The sequence below is a fragment of the Dipodomys ordii genome, unplaced genomic scaffold, assembly GCF_000151885.1.
Source record: "Dipodomys ordii isolate 6190 unplaced genomic scaffold, Dord_2.0 Scaffold56, whole genome shotgun sequence".
In the NCBI taxonomy this organism is placed as follows: Eukaryota; Metazoa; Chordata; class Mammalia; order Rodentia; family Heteromyidae; genus Dipodomys; species Dipodomys ordii.
The window spans coordinates 8,365,419-8,379,298 of record NW_012267272.1 but is presented as its reverse complement, the minus strand read 5'-3'; the positions used below and the strand labels follow the sequence as shown (position 1 = coordinate 8,379,298).

At 41.4% G+C, this 13,880-nt stretch overlaps 1 protein-coding gene across 1 annotated transcript in view; it reads right to left on the bottom strand.

The window, feature by feature from the left end:
• Mgam (maltase-glucoamylase) overlaps positions 1-13,880 on the bottom strand; it is a 131,250-nt gene that overhangs the window by 27,452 nt on the left and 89,918 nt on the right. Inside the window, exons 46-47 of the mRNA XM_013021693.1 lie at positions 1,205-1,254; positions 643-810 (exon numbers count right to left, since the gene is read on the bottom strand). Coding sequence (XP_012877147.1) covers positions 643-810; positions 1,205-1,254 — 218 coding nt within the window. The remainder of the gene's footprint in view (positions 1-642; positions 811-1,204; positions 1,255-13,880) is intronic.

The following is a 13,880-nucleotide window of genomic DNA, read 5'->3' as shown; positions in this document are numbered from 1 at the left end:
TATTTAAACAAATTATATGAATAATTCAGATTTCAGATTCATAAACTGCAAAAACATTGAATTTGAAAAAAAAACTCTTTATATTTCCTCCAATTTCTAACATCTGTGTCATTACTCAATCTCCCACTATTGTTTAAAATGGGAAAATATTTTTAATTGAATCCACACATTTGTTTAAATATCATCTGTATTTTTTACCTTCTATCATTTTCTCTCTTTTTTGAGGTGATAGGAAAGGAATTCAGGGCCTGTGCTTGTGCTATATAAACATTTCTATCCCAAAGGTACTTTGATGTGACAAGCAGCAGAATTTTTTTCCCTTGTTTTTCTTTTTTTTTATTGTGAAAATACCATACAGAGGGGTTACAATTACATGGGCAAGGTAATGAGTACATTTCTTATCGAGCATTGTTGAATTTCCTCTTCTGTTTTTCCTTTTATTTGTTTTTGATATATGGTCTCATGAATTTTGCCCTACATGATCTCCACTCTCCATCCCTCTTCCTTCACCACCCCACTAGGTGGCATTACAGATACATGCCACCACTATTACACTCTACGACTCTTTAAATAGCACTCTCCAGAGGACACTAGGATGCCTGGAAGAATTCTTGAAAAACTACCCAACCACATGAGTCTTACCCTCAGGTTAGGATCATAAGTGGCTTTAGGAGACATGGGAGCAAGGACACCATTCTGTTTCACTGTGATGTTGCTCAGTGCCTGAGTCCCAAAGATTTTAATCTGCTCGAATGCTAAGTTATTGGGGTCTTTGTAGGTTGCTTTGGAAATAGCCACATCCAGGTGGGTCTGCAAAACAGTGAAGCATAATTAGGCATGAAATTGGATCTCCAGTATTCATATTCTCTTGTCTCTCCAACACTTCACCAGAGACCACATACTCCTCAGGCTCTGATGCTCCTGTACTCTCTATCAATATGTGCACAGTGACAGAGAACTTATTTTAATAAACCTCTGAGGAAAATAAATTAAAAATAGCGAACAGAACTGAATCACACATCGTCTGTTTTTATTTGTCCATATTATTGCCTCCTTTGGATAACAGTGACAAGAAAATTATTGAAAATTACATCATAAATGGAAATATGCTCACCTATAGTCATTTATGCAAATGAAATTAGAAACATAATTACAGGAAGTGCTAAATCCTAACACCCAAGGTTCCTGAAAATGGGCTACTCACCTGGCTGGCCGTAAACTCACATAAAATGTAAACATCATTGGCCACAGTATCTGAAAATAATAAAAAGACAAGTCAGACTGGCCTGCCAACATAGGAAGCTGAGTTTCACTTGCTTCTTCTTAGAGCTACTTGATGTCACAAGTAGCAGAATATCCTTCCTCTTAAATGACTGAAAATATTCAATTGCATCTTCCTACCTCCACTTCTTTGTTCCCTCATCTGCCAGTGGACACTAACATGTGCTGTTATTTGAAAAATGCTCCAAAGAACAGGAGATTGGAGACTTATAGGGTGTGTTGTTTGCATTTGATACACAAAGACTATTTCAGTATTTCAGGAAAGCTCTGCACTGTTTTCCACAATGGCTGTGCCAATTTACTACCTACCACAGCATCTGAATGTAGTTCCATTTACTCCACACACTCTCCCTCCTTTGCTGCCTCCTGTCTCTTGATAACAACCATCCTAACGGATGTGATGTGACATGCTATTGTAATTTTTAAATTTGAATAATTCTGCTGATTTGTGGTGTCCCAGACAGTTTCATATACCCATTAGCAAGTTTTGTCTTTGGAAAAAGCCTATTTACACCTTTTGCCTAATTTTAAACCAGATTATATAGTCACACAATATAGAGTTACAAAAGCTCTTTATGCATTTTTAATAAGTCTCCTATTAGGTATGTAATTTATACATATTTTATCCCATGCTATGGTTAACACAGTACTTCACTGAATATATTATGATGTGCAGAAAATTTCTAATTTGACGAAGTGCTAGTTTATGAATTTTTACCTTTGTTAATTCGTTTGTTTTTATTTGTTGGTTTTTGGTCAGTCGTGGGGCCTAAACTCTGGACCTGGGCACTGTCCATCAGCTTTTCAGTTCAAGGCTAGCACTCTAACACTTGGGCCACTGTACCACTTCTGGCTTTTTTGCTTAATGTGGTGCTGAGGAATTGAACCAAGGACCTCATGCATGCAAGGCAAGCGCTCTACCACTGAGCCACCTTCTAAGCCCCATTGTTAACTACTTTTTGTGTCAAATCCAAGATAAAAAATTACAAGCAGGGCCAACATCAAAGAACTGTTGCTCTACATATTCCTCTAGGAGGTTTGTTATCAGCCCTTACTCCAACATCTGTAGCTCACTTCTTGTAAGAATATAAAGATAGAGACCTCCGAAGTATCAATGGATAAGGAATGTGCGGCACAAGTACCCGATGGACTATTTTGTCCATAAGAAAGGTGGAAATCCTAGCCAGGCACAAATGTCTCACTCCTGTAATCCTAGCTGCTCAGGAGGCTGGGATCTGAATATTGAACTTCACAACCAATTGAAACAGGGAAGTGCATAAGACTCTTAGCTCCAATTAACCAGAAAAAGCCAAAAGTGGAGCTGTGGCTCAAGTGGCAGAGCACTAACCCAGAAGCTCCTCAGTCGCTGAATGGAGCAGGAAAATATGGTATGTATAAACACTGGAAATCTATGTTTACATCAGAAAGAATGCCATTGCCCCATTGATAAAGAAACTGAAAGACTTGGAAAAAGTTATACTAAACTGAGAAAGCAGGATCCAAAGAAATATAGGCTGCATGGTTGCCCTAATTTGTAATAATTAGAATGAGCTCATAAATCTACAAGTAAACCAAATGGATAGCAAAAGACAAATAATTACACATGGATAGGATTAATTGAACAGTAGTCACATAAGGAGAACAAAGGAGGATATTGTTAGGAGAGGATCGCAAAGGCTCAATTGCTCTGTGCATATGATCCTAAAAAATGATGATTGTGGAAATGAACTCCAAGAAGTAGAAACAAGAGATACTTAAAATTGTACCATTGTCAGTTTTTCTTTTCATTTTGATTTGGTTTATTTCCTATTGTTTCTGTTTTTTTATTTCTGTGCCGTTTGTCTTATATATCAATTTACCTGATTTGGAGGCAAACAGGAAGCACAGAAAGGGTGGGGAAAAGGGAGAACCAATTCAGGAATGATACTCACTAGACACTATGTTGGAAATGAACTGAAAACTTGGGGGGAAGGAAGGTGGAGAGGAAAAACATTGAAAGAAAATGACATAGGGGTGGTTAAAAAAGAAATGTACTCAATACTGACTTATGTACAGTTAAAAAAGAAAGTACTCAGTACTGACTTTTGTAACTGTGACCCGTCCATACATCACCTTTACGATAACATTTTTAAAGAAAGGCAAAGGACAGCTCCCATACCCTGAGTTAAAGTTCTAGTACAAGCCCGTGCACAAACACAAACACTCACACACACACACACACACACACGGCATTCGCCTGAGTTGGAACTGGAACATGTTCTACAAGGGAAATAAGAGAGACATTGAAAAATGTACCTTATGATCTCATTTATAACACAACCTAAAAAAACCATTCAACTTAAATAAGTTAAGAGGATAGAACAATGGTGGCCTGGGGCAGGGGTTGGGAGACATAGAGAGATGTTAATAAGTGTATATGTTAACTACTTTGATCATGAGAAATCATAATACAATGTATGTGTATAGGTTATTCCCTTTGACTATGTTCAATTTATGTCAATTAAATAATTTAAAATAAAATAACAAGCTTTTTAAGAAAGTCCCATCTTGAAATAAATACCAATATAGAAAGAATATCCAAGGACAATCTACCATTTCCCTTCTCCCATCGTTATGTACTTGAAATACTTTCAAGATTATGTCCCGTAAGATTCGACTGCCAACCAAGGCAGAGCCACAGGAACTGTTACTGTGACAGGGCAAGAACATGTGCAGAACCATGGCCAGATGCACACCAGGAAGAATGTGCATCCTCACTGGCTCACTCAGATGGGGATGCTTCCGATGCCTTCATATGCTGCCCATTTGCTCCTAGCTTTCTTGGGGAAGATATTTACGGATCAGTGAAAGGAGTGCCTATGACAGATCCAAGTTGGTGCAGAATTCTAAGTCCGTCTATTACTTCTTCAACACTACAACTAGAGAGCAAACTCTTCTATCAAGAACTGACCACTGCACCTGCAGAGATTTCTCCAACGGCTGATTAGCCAGCAGGAAGGAAGGGCCAACGATGCAGGTTTGAAATAGGCAATGCGCCCATAACAACACTCACCCTTTGACTGCCCATCATCCCAGAAAAGTTCGCCTCTGGCTTCATTGTTCCCATCCAGGGCAATGATAAGACCAAGAGCGTTCTGGCGGCTGCAGGAGACAAGATTCATGTGAGAGACACTAAGATGGCAGCAAAAAACACTGCCTTAGGTTTCCTTCAAATTTCATTTGGGAAAGATAGCGCCAGCATAAGGTATTGCTTTACTTTAGGGACAAAGACCAGTGTCTCTTATTGAATAATGTCACAGGACAAAACACAATCCAATATGTGAGAATGAGTATCCACACAGGCAGCAAGAACATGAGCACCAGAATCACGACAGTAAAAATCAATATCAGAATATTAACCCCCCTCCAAAATAAATCACCACTGTAGTTACAGTAAAAGCTATGTCCACAAACATACACATGCTTAAATGTCAAAGGTCATTTAAAGATTTATGACATCACTATCAGATGATACAAATTTATCAATATAGGTAAATGGCCATGAGCCCCTGACAGGAAACATATAAGGGGCATATGTGTCTGTCCCATGATGTTCCATATGACTCTGTGGGTCACAGATTCCCTACCGCTGATTTAGGACATGGACTACAAGAGGATATGAAAATCCTAAACAATAATGGCGCAGCCAGCTCGATTTAGGGATGACGTCCACAGCAGTAGCAACTGATCCCAGGAACAAATTCACGTAGACTGCAACACAGTTATACAAAACTATATCATAGTAATTTGCTTTATGTGATTGCATATATGGTTTTGATGGGAAGACAGCACATCCTAATAACTGACATTATAATTGGGAGTAGAAAGTACAAGACACGACTCAAACAGGTCATCTCTAAAGGAAGAAGACCCACATTTAAGTCCTTAACATCATATTGGAAACAAAAGTTCATCAGTTATTCCAGATAATAAGGCAAGATGAAGGAAAGTCACACAAAGAAGTCACAACCGATTTGTGTTGCCCAAAGGACCACAAGTGACATTTGTAAGCATAGCGTGTAACAACTATCACTGACATTTTTAGCAATATTAAGAAGAGAAATTGAAGTATGGAGAAAATGCATGAATATAATTTAAATAACTGGAAGAAAGAAACGGAAGTATTCCTACTACTGGAAGAGTGGAGACTTTTTTGGAGGGAATTGGAGTGTAACTTGGATCACTGAAAATGCACCAGGGTTCACTCCTTTACAAAAAATAAAATCAACAAAAATCAAAATGAATGAAATCCAATTGGATTGAGCCATGCCTGGTCTGGTGCACACCTGAAAGCACAGGTCAGCTGACTATAGAGACAGCAGCACAGCCATGGTTAGGCCAGTACTATTCACATGTCCAGCTACAGACTCTGCCTAAGTCAGCAGCAGCAGATGAATGGAGAGAAAAAAGACTTCATGCATACAATAGAGTTCTATTTGCAGATATCTCTCTGAAGTCAAGTAACTGAGGGTCTACATTATAAGGAATGGTATCAGTCAGACATGGAGCCTAGATATGTTCATCTTCTTATAGCCATAGAACAGTAAGACACCAAGCCTTGGAGAGCCTTTATTTGCTCATCTTTGACATGGAGACATTACAGATTCTGAAGCAAATGTTTTTTGTTGTTATTAAAGAAAAAGTCTCCATATAAAATGGCCATTGCTGGCAAAATTCAGACACAGAACAAGTATTCATTTGATCTCATTAATTGCTAATTATTATGAAGGCCTAGATCAGTCATTACACATCATTTATAAGAGGATTATCAATGCAATATGAAAACTGCCATATAGCATAAACAAAGGTTTGATCCTATGTTTTGGGACAAGTATGATTCAGATAGACTTCTGAAGCACCCTGAACATGAGTGCCTGTCTGTTGAATTTTGATTCAAATGACACTTCTTAGATCAATCATTAAATTCACATCTAAAATACATGGCAATTGTTCAGATACAAAGATGAAAGAAGACTAAAACAAAACAAACAAAAGATCATGTGTTCAATAATATTGCTTTGGGCCTTGAGAGCGGAGTCTAGGGGATTGAGGTCTCTCCCTGCAACTAAGTGAGCAACCAGCATGCAAAGCAGAGCCCGGTCCCCCCACTCACCTGAGGTGGGTGTTCAGTGCAGGCTCCTGCCAGGGCAGGATGTGGCCCCCACGCACATGAAGATTGATGTGGTCCAGAGGTGCTGGCAGGACCTTCCACGCGCTGCTTGCATTGATTTGTGCACCCTGTGGGCCGGAGGAGGAAGGGATGGCTGGTGAGTGAGAGGTGACAGACCTAACCTGAGCAGCGCAGGTACCTGACATCTCAGCTGCTCTCTGGCCTTGCTACCTGTCCCTCACTGTCTAGCACAGACCTGCGACTACAACCTTGCATTTTTAGACCTCTTAGTGCAAAACAGCATTTGGCTTGTAAGTGTCCTGTTAAATACCTAGGAAGGACACTGAAGAAACTTTCTCTGCCCTAGGAGCCTTGAGGCTAGCTGTGAAACCTTATGACTCCCTAAGGAAACCCACAATGAGAAGGTGGGGTGTGGGGATGACACCCACAGCAGAGAACAGAAGCAAATGTTCTTCCTGGGTCTCTCCCAACACCACTGCAAATCAACTTAGATGAGCATCATGAGCACAGTCTGTCATTCTTGTCCTCCTGCTGTATTTCCTCTTTGCTGATCTTGTCTCCTCCAAAGGCAGTATAGGGCTCTGCTTATATAGTCCTTTGGATTATTTCTGAAAACTGTTTCACCTGTTCCTCGAGAGACCACCCTGAGTGGATTCCTAGGACCCTGTTCCCCCAGAGGGTCTTCAGGGCTCCCACGGCTCCAAGCACACAACGGAGAGCTCATGTGGTTTTCTCATTTAAACACTCATACTATGTTCAGGTGTGTGAATCCAAGCTTTATATACTGCCTTATGCTCTTCAACATAGAACATCTTAACATAGAAAATATTTGGGCAGCAATGTTACAATGGTTTATATTTTAGTCAATGACAGGCCTCCATATTTAACCACTTAGGACAGTCAAGCATTTATAATTTTTGATGGTTTTGTCAGGCCCTTGGCTCATGCCTCTAATCCTAGTTATTCAGGAGGCTGTGTGGCAAAGATCACTGTTCAATGGCAGCCTACACAAAATAAGTCTGTGATACTCCATCTCAAAAGACAAGTATAATGTAGAACTGGAAAATGGCTCAATAGGAAAGCACCAGCTAAGCCACTTATATGAGTAATGACAGACACAGGGTCCAACTGCAATACTGTAAAAAACACTCTAGTTTCTACCACAACTTAGTAAGATCTGGATTATCTGTGTTAACATTTTACAGATTGACAACACATGGAGAAAATAAATACATACACACACACACACACACGTGCACACATGCACACTTAGAAGTAAGGCATGTGGTAAGATTCTTTAGATGTCACTTCAAGGCATTTCTTTATTAACCTGAGAAAAATTCAAATACTATATGGAAAGGATTTGTCCAGTACATAATGAGACCATTTCAGATTTGAGATCCAGACCTTATAATATACTATTTCCCCAGGCTTTATAAAATTTAACAAAGCTTACCGTGTAGAAGTCATACCAGTGGGCATTAGGGAAATAAGCTGTCACATTTCTGGCATTCTGAAATGAAACACAAATATAAGATGGGCTTGGGCGATGTTGCCCAGGACAGTTCAAGCAATCTGCAAACAGAAGGGCCACCAGAGCAGTGACGGAGGTGGAACCAAGGCTGCAGGTCTCCTGAGATCAGGAAGGTTGGGGAAGACTCCTTTCCTTCCCCCATGTCAAACATGAAATCGTCTGCCCAACACAAGATGGTTTAATAAAGCCCTTTGTAATACAGGGTGTAGGGGTGGGGAAAATCAGCATTTCCTTCAGAATTACTCATCCTCTCTCTAAAAGGACAAGCTGAGTCTGAATTAAAGGAAATCTTGCTGAAGTATTCCAACTATTAAGACATTTTAATCAGAAGACTAACTGATCACAGACAAAGAAAAGAAATGGCTTTTTTTCTGCTTGCTAGCCCTATCACAGAAGGAAAGGAGGGATGGCCAAAGCCCCATATGACACCATCCTTGACAGATGTTCTCCTAGGAGCTTTAAGCTTGTCGTTAACTGTGACACTGCCATGTAAATAATTCTTATGCTATTGCCACCACCTGACTCTGTTACTCCCATTTGTAATATCTAGGGACAGTCTTCAAACATATGAGGTCATATTTGTTCTTCTGTGAATCTACCCCTTATGCCAACTTAAAAAAATCATCTCAGAATAATTTCTGCTGCTCCAAAAGAAAGAAGAGAGATAAAGAAAAGAAAAGAGACACAATAAGAAATTGTGTCTCAGGAACACCCAACACAGGGGACAGCCTCTCCTCCCCCTGTCACCCAGCCTCACAGCTGGGAGCCTCCACCCATCCCGGGCCTCCACACTCACAGGCTCCAGGACAGGGCTGACCAGGAAGGCTGCGCCCAGCAGGAACTGACTGTCAATAGCCCAGGTCTCCCGGTCAGACACAAACCTGGAAGGGGAAATGAAGTGTCACAGATAGTCACCCCTAAGGGCACTGCCCAAGCCCCTGAGAACAACTCAAGAATATACCAACTCAGAAACCCAGTGGATATCTTACACATTACTGCCTTTAATAAAGAAGAGATAATCTCCAATATTCACAGGTCATGACCCCAAACTTCAGCAATGCTGTAGATATGTTTCCTTCTGGGAAACACCACAGTTCCTCACCATGGCACATTGTCGATACAAGGGGCCCCCAGCCCTCTCGTCTCCCCTGGAACGCGCTCTTCCATCACCTGAGCACACTTGGCCTGGGCCCACATAACCAGCTGCCATAACCATTAGGGATGTCTTTGTAAGACCAAATATGAAAGAAAGAAATTATGTTTTCCTTTAGTTTCAACATTTTTATACTCAACAAACAGCCTATCATCCGTGACCATTCCTGAGTCTACTAATGCCAAAGGTAGTATGGTTTCTGATTGAAGGATTTAAAAAGAAATCACATTTCCTCATTTGAGAAATGGATTGCAGCAAGTACCACCTTACAGAATGACAGGCATTGCCCAGTGCTCAGAAGGATTCCCTCTAGAAACTCACTCATGGAGGAGAGGCCGCACCACAGTGACGCCCTCCGTGTTGGCCTTGTGCATCAACGTGTAGAGATATGGAAGCAGGGTGTATCTGGTCTCTATGACACTCCTGGAAATATCCACAAAGGCAGCATCCCAGGACACAGGGTCTTGTCTCTAAAGAATGGGGGAAACTCTTTTCAGAACTGACCCTGCGGGTCATGGAGAAAGTGCAGATATAAGATTCAAAGCCTAGTCTATGAAAGGAGGAAAATTGAGGGGAGGATAATTTGGGGCAGAGGGAGGGAATAATAAAAGGGATAAAAGAATGATATTGATCAAGATGTATTGTACTTGCAAACTGGCATGTTGAATGGTAATTCCTTTGTACAATTACGTATAATACTAATAAAATTCATTTAAAAAGACCAAAGCAAATAAAATGAACTTAGCCAAGGGGTGTGATAAGGGACAAAAGGCTGTCACAAAGATAGATTACTTTGGTATGAATCACTGACCAAGTTTACCTTTACATTAGCTAAAGATAAATGGAGAAATGGATGTTACTCCTTCTGAGAGCATTGCAATAACCTAGGAAATGTCATCAAAGATCTCTGCACAAAGCTGGTGAAATTTACCCTAAAACCATTTTCCCCCCACTCAGGCTATGTTGATCTAAACAAAAACCATCATTCCTATAGCACTGAGAAACACGGTTCATTGAGGAAAGCTTTGCTGATTTAAAAAAGTTCAAACAAGTTTTCAAAGGGCATAAATTGTGGCTAGAAGTCTAGGGAATGTTCCAGGTGACCCTAATCATGAAAGTGGGGAGCACATTCCTACCCTGGTCCCGATGGTGTTGTGGTTCCTGGAGAAGGGGTAGAAGGCCCCCAGCTGCATCCAGCGAGCACACATCTCATACTCCGCATCTTGAAAGAACCCACAGATGTCTGCCCCTGTCTGAAACAAGAACAACACAACGAGCCTCCTGCACAGTTCTCAGAGATGTGCCATCTCCGTGTCCATCAAGAGGAGCCAAGGTCACTTACATAGGACATGCCAAAGAGGCTGAACTCCATCATGCCTGCAAGGAGAAGCACAGCTGGGTCAGGCCAGGCTCTCCTGACCTGCCTCCTCCTCCTCCTCCCTCACCAGGCTCCTAACCCCTGCCCTGGGGAGGGCAGAGCCCTGGGAGCAAAGCCACACACCAATGATAGATTTCTTCAGCTGGTCCCAGGCAGCGGTGTTGTCTCCCAGCCAGTGTCCTGCCCAGCGTCCAGAAGAAGGGAATGTGGAGCGGGTGATGACGATGCTTCTCTGCCCTGTCACCTCCTGCATGGCCCTGGTTGGAGGAAGCAAGGGGAGAACTGAGGCCGGAGCAGGCTTCAGAGCACCTGCAGCCTCTTTCCTCACTCCTGTCCTGGGAACTTGGATCAAAGCAATGCTGCTGTCTAAATGGAGAGCATGTGTCTCCCTCTGGTTGAGGGAGATATTCAGAGAAGACTGCCATTTCAGTGTTTCATGAAAAGTTCATCATGCAATAAACCACTGCCATGGTGTAAAAGACAAAGCCACCCTGTATTGACACAACACTCAGTCTTCCATGCCAATCGAGAAAATGAGACTGGCTGATGGAGGGATTCCACAATAGAAAGTGGAAAGGATTGCAAGGATTAGACTTGGCCTTTCTGTCCTTTTTACTGAACATAAAGCTCTGACCCCAGAGACTTCAGAGAAATGTGAACCCCCACATCTCTACACTTTTTCCTCAAGACAGAAACCTAATAGTGAACTGTTTCCAGACCTATTAGGGTGCATACCCCATAGAAAGCCTACTGCAGTGCTACTATCAACACCCAGCTAGTTCCTGCAGAGCAGCAGTTCATGAGTGCAGTGCGCACTCTGTAGTTTGAATCTCTTTTCCTGTTTGAAGACCCACAGCCTAAAGACAGGAATTGTCAGATAAGAATCTAACAACAGCATCCTCAAGTTAGAATCCTGGGGTAAAAGGGAAATAAGAACTCAATAACTAAGGCACCAATAAAAATTACAGCAACAAAGATTTGAATCAATAAGTATAATGCCAAAGCCTACCTCTGACTCATTGTAGTTAGAAAAATGACTTTTCACACCCACACTATACCAGTTACGTGTATACTTCTCTACATGTAATGATCTTAAGTAAAGCAGGCCTGACAGGTCCTAAAATTCGTTTCTTATGGAGGAGTCAAGGATTCTGTTTCTCTTACTAGAAGCTTGAGCCACCCCCTCCCGGATCTTGTCTTTGAGACCTCCATGGTATTCCACCAGTCAGTCACAGAATAAACCAAATTTCCTTCTAATCTTTTCCATAGGGCAATTGGTATTACTGAGCTGGAAAAAATCCCTAGCCTATAATATGAAATAAATAGAGATAATTAGCTATTGAAGTGAAACATTATTGTCTAACCCATCAAATTCCTGTGTTCACACTAAGGTGAGTAACACGTTGAATATAATTACATAACTAATATCTACATGTACCACCATGTATATTAAATAATAATTGGTGTATCACTGTGCATACATCAATCCATCATCAGGACTGTCAGTCCTTCACTGATGCAAGCATGCCTTTTTAACACATGCACCTCATTCCTCGGTCATGTATTATTTATTGAAAGAACAAAAATTACTACATTGATGGCATTCATCTCTGGTGGGCTCTTAGAATGGGATTTGCAAGGTTAAGTAGGGAAGCTGTCCCCATCACTGTTTCTATCCTCGGGCCCAGCTGGAGAAGGGAGACACAACTCACTCGTAGGTGGGTCTGGTCTGGGACCAGCCATACAGGCTGTGGACGTCGTAGTGCCGCACCCGCGAGCCGTCTGGGAGGATCTGCTCGCTCTCCATGCACAGGGTCTTGCTGCTCAGGCCTCTGTCCCTGCCTGCCAAATCTAAGTAGTATGGGGAGGAAACACAGAGCTGATATCTTCAAACACGAAAATGTCTTAATGTACCTTAAGGCTAACTTCACTTCTGAATGGCCTCTGCCTCACAGTCACAGCACAGTGCACTTGGTGAGTTGTGCTAGCGCTGCAGGTATTTTCCATATCAACGTGACTGGAAAAAGTACAGATGTCAGAAACAACAGAGACTTTTCACACATTTACTATAGAGCAGGTCCTGATACAGGATTTTGGAAAGGAAAGGGAAGGCAATTCCTGTGGCTTGAATTCTGGTCCTAGGCCCTAGCCCTCAGCTTCTTTTGCTTAAGGCTAGTGTTCTACCACTTGTGCAACAGCTCCACTTCTGGCTCTTCGTGTAGTTTATTGGTGATAAGAGTCTCATGTAGTTTCCTGCCCAGGTTGGATTTCAACAACTATCCTCAGATCTCAACATCTTGGGTAGCTAGGGTTACAATATTTGTAATTCTTACAAAAATCTCAACAGACTATAAAGGGTTATCTATATCTTACATTTTAGAAAGTTAAGATTTGGAAATAATGCAAAGTTCATAAAATTTTGCACAAGTCAAGGAAAATAACTGAAATGGAGACGTACAAGCACAAGGGTAACTACATAGTCCAAAGTTCTAATGACAAGGAAATCAGCTTCATCATACCCACTGATGGCAAAGGACATTCCTGTGGATAAATTACTGAGAAACTAAGAACTCTAGCTATGAAAATCATTTAGAGATACAGAAAATACAGCCATTATAGTCCACATACACTATCCAGAAGCTGAACTATGTAACTTGAGGCCAGGGATGGTATGGACAGAACTAGGGGAGAACTACAGAAGGGTGACATTGACCATGATGCATTGCACCTCTGGAATTGAAACCCGTTTGGACAACTACTATATATAATAAAGAGCTTTTTGGCCTAATTCCAGAAATTCTCTAATAAACTGAACACATCCCATGAATGAAAGCCCTGTCTGTGTTATATACTGGCCCCCAGTAAACCAGAGTTCTTTAAGGACTGGCCCTTAGTGGTCAAGCTAATCATCTGCAGGTTGGGGTTAGGCAGAATTTGTCTAGCCATGTCTTGGCTGATTAAGGAGGCCCCAGGTCCTTACGTGGCATGTAGGGAGGCCGGTTCAGAGTTGTATCCCTGCAGCCAGGAGCAACTGCCCCGTTCACGAAGCTCGAAGGTTCATTCATATCCTACAAATGTCACACACATACACATACACATATACATGGTGTAGTTATAAAGACAATAACACTATGGCAACTCCATAGTGGGTAAATAATTTCACCATCTCACAGTTCAAAGTGATGCTGGCCAGAGAGGTTCATCACATGAAGGAAAAAAATTAGCTAAAAATAGCAATTCATCTCTACCTACTGACTGCCCAAGAGTGTTATATAAAAAGATTACCTGCAGTGCAAGCAGAGTTCTAATAAATTAGTAGTAATCACCCTAGGTATTTCACAGCAGAAATTTATGCCTTATACAA